We start from the raw sequence: 9771 nt of genomic DNA, 5'->3' as shown, positions 1-9771 counted from the left end.
AAAACTGTTAATTTTGCAGCCTGACCTGGTGCTAATATGGTACAAATTCTTTAAAATGCTATGTATAAAGAACTAAATACATGTACTGGTTCATGTGGCCCATGAGAAAAACCATAGACTATGAAAATCTTTTGTAGAGAGGAAGCCCATTGACTACCCACAAATGCAGCCAATAACTAAAAGAACAAATTTGTGAGGTACAGAGAAATGACCCCAGATGGACACTTAAAAGACTCCCAACCCCCACAGAACTGACAGGTGACTGTCACATGGCTTCTCGGGGAGGTCGACAGATTCCCACACAGCCAGCCAGCCCAGCCACGGCCCAAGGCAGAGGCACACTGTGCATCTTCACTGTTCTTCCTCAGGCACGACACATCATCATCATCATCCCTCGTAATCAACCTCCTCCTCCAGCTACCTCGCCAGCCCCGCCTACCCCGCTGGAAATTTGCATGCCAGGCCTCACCCCCCCCCCCCGTGACGAACAGATATAGTGCTACCCCTAGCAGCTGCTGCCCCTCCCCTTTCCCCTGCCATCGGTAACGGAAGCGCCCGGACCCTGAGCAGTGCCGTGATCCGAAGTGCGGCGCCTGGCTCGCTTCCTCCCCGTCCTCCCCCCCCCGCCCCACAACACACACGCTCCTCCCCGTCCTCCAACCAACATGTGGGGAGCGAGCCCGGGGTGGGCGGCGGATGCGGTGAGTGCGCGCGGGAGGGGGACGGGGGAAACGGCCCCTCCTTTCGCCTTGCTGCTGCCTCCGCCCGCCTCCTGGCGCTGCGGGCCGCACGCCGTTTCCCGGGCCGCCCCGCCCCGCCTCGCCCCGCCCCTGGCAGTCGGGGGGGCGACCGTGTTGCTACGTTGGGGAGGAGGAAGTGGCGGCGCAGGCCACCATCTTTGGGGGAAGCGTGGAAGGCAGGTTGGGGAGGCGGGGTGTGGGGGTGGTAGTGATAGGGGTGTTGTGGTTGGATTACAACCCCCGCCTCCCGTGTCCTTGAGCTATAAATGAGTCATCTCTGGGGGGAGTTGGTAAAACGGGGTGACTACAGCAGTGGTCCTCTGTAGTGTAAAGGGGGAAGTGTTGATATAGCTGTGGAGGATATCATCTGCTCTGTCCTGTGTGTGCTTGTGCTAATGTAATTTGCCCTCTCACTTCCCCTTTCCAGCCCTGAACTCTTACTTCAAGTCTCCTGATCAGGTACCCTGTTTGCTAAGGAAGGGCCAGAGAGTCCTTTAACACTGCTTGTGTTCTCATCAGGGCCCTAGATAACATTATTTATAGGCAAAACAGCCTTCAGCAGTAAAGCACAATCCACCAAATGGAGAGTATAAGAAAGCAACCCATCAGGATGCACTTTAATGCATGCTTATTCAAGCTTAAAATTGCAGCTAGGTAAATGAGACCATGCATTAACAGTAATTAAAAAACAACCACAAACATATGTAGTCATAGCACAACACACAAATGAGCATTCATTCTCTTTAGAAGGGTGTTTTTGCTGTCAAAAGTAATTGTGTTGGCTTTAAAACGTTCCTGGTCAATATGGGACCATTAAAAACAGTGGTATTAGTGGAAGTTGAGAGGACTTCTGTTAGCAATAGCATTGCTAATAAAATTCTTATTGCTGCGTCTTTGATATTTGACATCCTGTCATCCAGAAAACCCACTGAGTTCTTTTTGCTAACTGTGCGTACATTCAGAGTTTTTGGTACAAAAAGCTACCTGTTTCTTATAAGTGGTGTGAATATGTTTTTAAATCCATCAGTAAATTGAATAATTTTCTTCAAGCATTTTGGATTTGTATCACTTTTGAGAACAGCTCTTTTGTTGTGTTTTTGGCTTTGGGTCGTTCTTCCATACTACCATACATACCATCCTGGAATCTACCTGTTTACCCTAGACTTTGTGGCTTACTGTAGCTTCAAAAGCTATGGGTATAACTGTCTCATTGATAAATTATTCTGGAGGTTGTGTTGCTCACAAAGGCATACAGATGTGTTGATAGGGCATAGATGAATATGCCTTCTCTGTAACTTGTTTGAAAGCCATTACTGATTTGAATGATCAGATTCAAAGCCCTGAACTAGCATTGGCATGGAGTTGTGGTGTCTGGCCATTTTGGCAGAAACATGAGGAAACTAAAGTTTACTAAAAAAGCCTGAATTGCTTTCCTCTTAGCTGTTAAAAAAAAAAAAAAATGTAGACTACTGTATGTCAGCCTGTAGGAGAGAACATGGCCAAATACTAAGGTAAGCAGAAGAATCAAGTTGAAGGTGGAAGTTTATCATCAAAAGATCTTGGTCAGTTGTGCTTTAACACCAAGTGAATATAGGCTCTATGATTTTGTATTGGTGTGAAGAATGGAAGAGGTGTTGGTAGATGCCCTTTGTAACAGAGGACATTTTGCTTACTCTTGAAAAATATTTTTGTCATGCAGCTGATGTACCTCTGGTATAATTTTGCTGGAACTTGAGGCAGCTCTCTATGTAGTTAGCCTTGCAGGCTCTCATTTCTACTAAAGTACGTTTGCCCTCAAATTCTGTATTTTAGAGATGTTGTATAGGTCTATCACCAATTCTCCTTTTTTTTCCATTTATGTCTTTATAGCCTTCTAGAGCTTTTGATGATAAGGGATCGTTCCTTTTTTGAACTATGGTCTTTAGCTGTTGCCATGAAGAGGTTTCTAAAAAAATAAGGCAGAACAATAGCCCTAGGGTAAGTTTGCTGCTCAACTCCTGTCCCAGTAGTACTGGCCAGTTGTTACCTACTTCTAGTTTCTCATATATGCCTTCTTCAGGCCTCTCTACCTTTTTGTGGGTTGAAGTGTCCAGGAAACAACTGAAACATCTAGGAGATTAAGTGAACTTTATTTGACTTATTTGTGCCAAGTGTATTGTTCTGCTTCTTGGAAGAAAAAGTTTAGTTGAGGAAATTGCTGGGAAGAGTGCCTGTCATGATTAAGCAGTTAGATAAGATGAATTGCTAACCCTTTTTGGGAGGAGGTCATGCCTCTTTCTCTGAAAGATTACCCCGTGCCCCCTAAGCATTTTTGCTGTTTGGTGGGGTGGTGCCATGTTAGGCAATATCATAGAATCATAGAGTTGCTTGGGTTGCATATATGTAGTAGAGTCAAGTACTTTAAGAGTTTTCAAGATTTTTTTGTTGAAAAAGAAAGAACAATCCCAGACAGCTCCTAAAGGTGTTCAGGCATAGCAAGGTCTGGGAAAAGTCTTTTTCATGATACTATGTATGTCAATGTTTCAGGAAGTGCTTCAAAGAACATCTGAAGAATTCTTTCGAAAGATGGAAAGTTCAGTTGAAGAGATGGATACCTCTGATACCCAGTGGGGCTGGTTTTATTTGGCTGAGTGTGGTAAATGGCATATGTTTCAGGTAACTACATACGAAGTTATATTAGTTATGATTTCTGTATGTCAAGCTACCTATTGTTGAATTTGTCTAAATGTGCTTTTTCATTTATTTTGAAGACTGATTCAAACAGTCATTGCTCAGTTAGCAGTGAAGATATTGAAAGGAGCTTCAGAACAAATCCACATGGTTCTCTTTCTTTTACTACTGCAAAATTTAACTACGTGCTAGATTTTTCAGGTATGTATCTTCATTGAGTAAATTTAAATAACAGAGGTGTCAGATAGATGAGTTCATTTGTTGATTGAGGAAATAATTGTCCTCATCTTACACGTCATGTTTGTAAAGTACAGAAAATTACTGAATTCTAATATATGTATCTAATTATTGTGTTCTTTATTTTAAAAAGTGTTCTAATGACTTTTTTAGCTTTTTCATCAGTACATTATTTATCTTTTGAATAAGTTCTGAAACAGCTGTGTGCTTAAATAGAAGCCTCTTCCAAATCAAAGAAAATAACAGTATTTCAAATACGGATAGAAGGGAGTGGGTAAAACAGTGATGTACTTGGCATAAAGTAGCATGTAACAGTACAAGGAGTTTGATGTTTATTTATGTTGAAATGTCTGTTAAAGAAAAAAAAGTTTCACATCTGGAATAAAAGCAACATTAAATGCAAATGTTCAATGACATTTTTTATTGTACTGTTTGTAGATCATGAAATTTTGCATTAAGAACAATCTTAAGTCATCCTAGTAGTGTTAAAGTCAGTCTAACTTTTGCCATTGATTTAATGGGTCTGAATAGCGGCTGTTAGAACAGTGTTCTAACAATAAACATTTGGTTTGTATAGTATTTGCAAGTTTTGTCAACTCATAAATGGCAGAGATCCTGAGGCCAGTATTTCGAGTTTATCTAAAATGCATATTTGTTAATTGCTGAAATAGGAATTCCTGTCAAGCCACTTTTGGTGTAGTAGTTTTATTAAAAAAAAAAAAAAAAAAAAAGATATGTAAATGCTTTATATGCATTCCCTATGAATTCTAGAAACATTCATCCTAACTCTTGTTTTATTCTCAGTGATGAAACAAACCAACCTAACTACCCTTAAACAACGTCCAATAAAGCGAGCTCCCTTTTCTATCAGTGCTTTCAGGTAAGGAAATAAAGTGAAGCCTCCTTATTTTGATTTTAGTCCTGATTTTTCTAAGTAAAATTAAAGAAAAATGTTTTATATGTATTGTTTATATTTATTTACTTTTTGCATCAGACAGTGTGAGAGTCGGACTAAAGTGGGAGAGCAAGTCAAGTGAAAAGAAATTTTAGAGGGAGAGTGACAATTTTTTTTTAAATTTCTTTTATATATATGTATATATTTTATTTTGTTTTAGAAAGTAAGGAACTTGTAGTAGGAGAGGCAAGGCATACTGAGTACTGATATCATTTGGCAAGATTCTTAAATCTGTATCTCACTTTAGCTATTGGAGGCACTTGCTGTCGAATGTACCTGTTGCTGTCGAATGTACCTGTTGCTGTCGAATGTACCTGTTGAATCAGAATTGCTGATTAGAGAACTGGAGAAGCAGCAGCAAAAAGTGGAGTAGTTTGGTCCATTGTAACATGACTTTATAAATTATTTAGAAGGAATATTGTAACAGTAAAAAATTATATTTTCTTGCCTACATGTTTTAATCATTTACTCTAAAATGTTTTGAAATGACCAGAAATTGCATCCTAATGACAAGATTTTTTAATGAGTCTAATTGCTTTAGATTGCAAGTTTCTTACTTTTTGATCAGTGATTGGATGTAAAGCTCTGGTGATGTAAATCTGATATTCAATAAATGGTAAATATGCAGTGATACTATTGCAGATAAAATTGACTATCTGGATTGTGGGTTATTTTTTTCCAAAACAGTACTTAGAAACAATTTTAGTTCTGAATGTTGTCTCATTATTCTTTCAAAAAGAAAATTGGTGTTTATAGTAAGAAATGTTCTTAGCAAACTTTTTAAACTGACATTCAGGAGAGGGCTGGTTTTTTTTTTTTGAAGTATCAGCTGTTTTTCAGTGGATGTTCCCAGAAGTGTACATCCAATAATGAGGCAATTCTGTTTCACTTTTTGTTTATTGAATAATTGCATCCAATACTTTATCAAAATATTCTCTTTTCACATGCTGACACCATTCTTTAGTTTCAGATTGCTTCCTTTTGTGCCTGTTTTTGGGCTTAAAAGATATTACATATGCGGTGTACATGCCTAAAATACATTTTTATTGATGTTGTGAGACCAAATTCAACCAAACTTTTCAAGTGTGTATTTCTACCGTGATGATTTTAAATACTTCAAATGAGGGCTTGATTTTCAGAGGTTTGGACTAGTTTTATTTCCTGATTCGCTGGAACATTTGGGCTGTATGTGCACTCTCACATTTCTAAATCAGTGTTGCTCTCCAGATGTTGCAGACATTTATGACCGTTTCTTTTGATTTAAATTTCTATCTTTTATTGGATAGACGGTGTAATAAAATTGTTCATTACCATGGTTTGTTTATAATAAGCTAAAGCAGAATTTGATTGCAAAGTAAGACCTTTGTGTTTGACCTTACTTGCTGACAACAGGCTTTGTTTGAATTAAAACCCTAAGTAATTGTGTAAGTTTTTTTTTTTTTTTTTTTTTTATTGCGTACTGTATTGTTTGAAGCAAGAGATTGACTGGAGGAAGAAAATAACTCTTTTCCTTGATGTGATGTGTTTTTATCTTTTTTTGTTTGGTTGTTTGAAGCGTCATTTGTGACAATGAAGCTATCCCTGTTCCTTCACACTGGGAGAATGTAAATCCTGAGGAGCCATATCAGGTAAGAGTTGGTATACAAGTTGGACAAAACCACATGATAATGAAATAATACTTCACACTGAAAATGTACTAACCTCTTTTTTTTTCCCCAGCTTATTCCTTTGCAAAAGAAAACAAATGAATATATTGAAGTTTCTGGTCTCTTTGGAAAAACAATGGATAGCCACCGAATTAAAAGAATTAAGAGAATACAAAATATAGACTTGTGGGAGTTTTTTTGCAGGTGAGATTATTTTTAAAGCCAACAGGTTTACAGTTGTTAACAGAGCAAATCTTGAAGGCGTTCAGTAGGAAAATGTTTAGCTGCTTTTATTATTATTTAATTAAAATGTTAGTTTTAACAATTTTTTCTTCATTTGCTCATCTGTCATTCTTCTGATTGTGTTCTGTTTTCAAGACTCTTAACTTCTACAGGTGCAGAACTGTAATACTTGTTTAAATGCATTAGATGTAAATGTAGCACAGATGAAACATGCATTGAAAGATGCTGGAATTTATCATCTTAAAGTATTGTTCTAATCCAAGAAGTTGCATATAAATTGGTATGTAATATCTTGCTGTCACAGTTGTTTGTGAAGTATACATTACTTTTGAACAGTAAAACAAAATAAACATATCTTTCAAGCTAAATACTGCAAGGTTTTCAATCCTGTGAAATGTATTTATTTATAAATCCGGAATAATTGAAATATAATACCATTAATACGATGAAGAATCTTCGCTGCCTGTCTCTTTCCCTGGACTTGGTTGATAGAACTGACTGAATTCTCCAAACTGTAGTCCCTGAGAATGCTTCCCCAGTTCAAGTCTGTACTACAGACTTGAAGCAGATTTATAAGCAGATTGCTTAATTTGATAAACCTAAATATGTGCCTTCTCTTGCTCCAGGCATTGTGGTTTTTATGGGAAGAAAATTCAGGTACATAAGCAAGGACAAAGCTATGATATACTTCAGCTTATCCTTGTCTGGACAGTCAAGGGATCATAGCTATAAACAGCTTAGTGATTTAGATGTGGCTTCACAGTCCAGTTCTTCAGGGATCTTAGGAAAATGCAGTTGATAGAAAGTCGCTTGAAAAAAGGTTGATGAAAAATACATTTGTTCTTTAATTGTAGGTGTTATATGGCTTTCTGCCCATAAATCTGTAATACAGGTTCACCTGTAGTATAAAAGTTTAGTGTTTTTTTCTACCAAAATTCTAGAATGATAGAACACAAGATGTAGCTCTATAGAAAGTATGTGAACCATAAATTCAGAAAACCATGATCATGTTGAAGAAATTCTACCTGAACACTAAGGTCATTTTATTTTTAAGGTTTTTGCTATTTTACCAGGATAATTACTCTTAATAATCTACTAACGTTGCCATCCCTCCAACCATACTATTTAAGCAGATGAAGAGAACAAAAACCACATAATAGGAGAACAGCGCTTTTTATTTTCAAAATGTATGTTCAGGAAATGACTGTATTGAAACTAATGTCACGTGAACGAAGTTGATAAAATTTTTTAAATACCTTTTTTCCTAAATGTAGATTACTTCTGAAAATAGTCTACAACATACAGATGTGCAATATCTAAATATGTACCTAAAGAATTCTGATCTCTTTTAAAAGCTGTAATCATCTAGACACTTGCAAAAGTGGAATTTATGAAGTGTTTTAGGTCTGTTCTCCCTGCAGTGTTTTCAGCGTAGAAACTTGATTTATTTGTGTGAATGTTTGTAATACTATATTGTGTGTTCTCTTTAGGAAAAAAGCTCAACTGAAGAAGAAAAGAGGTGTCCCAACTATTAACGAGCAGATGTTATTTCATGGCACCAGTAATGAATTTGTAGAAGCAATATGTATTCATAATTTTGACTGGAGAATAAATGGGATACATGCTGCTGTGTATGGAAAAGGTAAGTATTTTTGTCACACACAGCAGTTTGGCAATCTGAACAGTTAGTTCAACATTGTTACATGTTCCCTATAGAATGTTCTTTGTACTCTTTGTTTTTCTGGGAGCTGTTTAATGTAGCTTTGCTTTTACATCAAGTATAATTGAGAAAGTTAGGGTACAATAAAGAACGTAATCGGTGCAAGTGGCTGGTAGGGTTGGGGTGGGGGACAGATGAACAGCAGAGCACCGTTGGTTACAAGGTCAGTGTCTCTATTAAAAATGTTCACACTAAATATTTGTTCATGTTACTGTAGTTTTAACAATTTGGGGAAAAAAGTGATTGCTGCTGAACATAAATGGACAGACATCTTTCATTATTCTGATACCCATATCCATGCATTACCTGAATCAGTTAAGTTGTCACAATAAGAATGTCATCAGATATTTTTTTTTTTTTTTTTAATTTGCAAGGGACCTATTTTGCAAGAGATGCATCGTATTCCAGTCGTTTCTGCAAAGAGGACATGAATCATGGAAATACCTTTCAAATTCATGGTGTGAATCTGCAGCCTCATCCACATAGACCAGATAAAGTCATGTTTCTTGCTCGCGTATTGACTGGTGACTATATTAATGGTGATTCAAAATACATGAGACCTCCTTCAAAAGATGGAAGTTTTGTGAACTTGTATGACAGCTGTGTGGATAATACCTGGAACCCAAAGATCTTTGTTATCTTTGATGCCAACCAAATCTACCCTGAGTACTTAATAGAATTTTGTTAAGTTCGAAAGGAGCTGAACTGAATATTTGTTTGTCTTCTTGATACTTTTGTTCCTTTTTCAAAGATGACAATATAAAAACATGAAGTGTAAAAGGAGGGAGGTGAAAGAAAAGCTAGCATATGTTTATGGAGGAGGGAAGCTATCGAAAGTTTGAGAGATTGTCCAGCTGTTAAGATCTGTGAAACAAACTTTACTAATGCCTTTTTCAGATGTAGCAACTACTACAAATCTGAAAGTGCTTAGTGAGCCTTAGATACATTGTGCATTGGTAAGTTTTCAAAGACAAGATTTATGTATAAAAATATATTACAAGTATTTATTCATGTGGTAGAAATATGTTTCCTATACAGTATGTATATGATGAAACTAACCTTTTATAAAGATTGTCTGTAGAACTTAAAGCTAAACTCAGGTGACTTTTCCTATGTGTATGTATGTCTGTGTTCTGTAGTACACATTGCTTTGCATTTGGAGGTCTCTTGGTTTGAATTCTAAACCTGCGAAAGAAATCCATCTGGAGACAACAGATAAAGGACCTACAGTTCACCAAAGCTGCTATGTTTGACTTGAAGGTAAGCTTCAACTATATACTTGCTGGATTATAGAATTGCACTACAATTTCAACTTTTAGTTTTAGGTTGGATATTAGGAAAAATTTCTTCACTGTAAGGGTTTTGAAGCATTGGAACAGTCTGCCCAGGGAAGTAGCTGAGTCATCAACCCTGGAGGTATTTAGAAGATGTGTAGGTGTGGTGCTAAGAGACATGGTTTAGTGGTAGGCTTTGCAGTGGTAGGTTAATTGTTGGACTTGATCTCAGAGGTCTCTTCCAGCCTAAATGATTCTATGATCTCTGATCACAGTTGAAATCTCT

The 9771-nt window shown here is 37.3% G+C and overlaps 1 protein-coding gene across 3 annotated transcripts; it reads left to right on the top strand.

Annotated features, from left to right (window-relative positions):
* Nucleotides 1-565: 565 nt before the first annotated feature.
* On the top strand, nt 566-9771 carry PARP11 (poly(ADP-ribose) polymerase family member 11). Of its 3 annotated transcripts, none has more exons than XM_035545674.2 (9): nt 594-701; nt 2610-2717; nt 3267-3395; nt 3491-3611; nt 4452-4527; nt 6158-6230; nt 6322-6452; nt 7982-8133; nt 8586-9771. In XM_035545674.2, exons 2-9 carry the CDS (start codon nt 2655-2657, stop codon nt 8897-8899), a joined length of 1059 nt encoding a protein of 352 aa, XP_035401567.1. In that variant the 5' UTR covers nt 594-701; nt 2610-2654; the 3' UTR covers nt 8900-9771. The 3 variants fall into 3 exon arrangements, with proteins under 3 accessions (XP_035401568.1, XP_035401567.1, XP_050566006.1); XM_050710049.1 differs by lacking the exon at nt 594-701 and adding an exon at nt 833-916; XM_035545675.2 differs by lacking the exon at nt 2610-2717 and having other exon boundaries at nt 566-701.

The sequence above is a fragment of the Cygnus atratus genome, chromosome 1 (genome assembly GCF_013377495.2).
Source record: "Cygnus atratus isolate AKBS03 ecotype Queensland, Australia chromosome 1, CAtr_DNAZoo_HiC_assembly, whole genome shotgun sequence".
NCBI lineage: Eukaryota > Metazoa > Chordata > Aves > Anseriformes > Anatidae > Cygnus > Cygnus atratus.
This window is presented reverse-complemented; position numbering and strand designations above follow the sequence as displayed.

Excerpts from the sequence above, each read along its gene's own strand:
- PARP11 (XM_035545674.2), top strand. The coding sequence starts at position 2,655 with ATGGTCTTTAGCTGTTGCCATGAAGAGGTTTCTAAAAAAATAAGGCAG. Across the intron at positions 6,453-7,981 it reads TTGTGGGAGTTTTTTTGCAG|GAAAAAAGCTCAACTGAAGA; the intron begins GTGAGATTATTT and ends TGTTCTCTTTAG. Across the intron at positions 8,134-8,585 it reads TGCTGCTGTGTATGGAAAAG|GGACCTATTTTGCAAGAGAT; the intron begins GTAAGTATTTTT and ends TTAATTTGCAAG.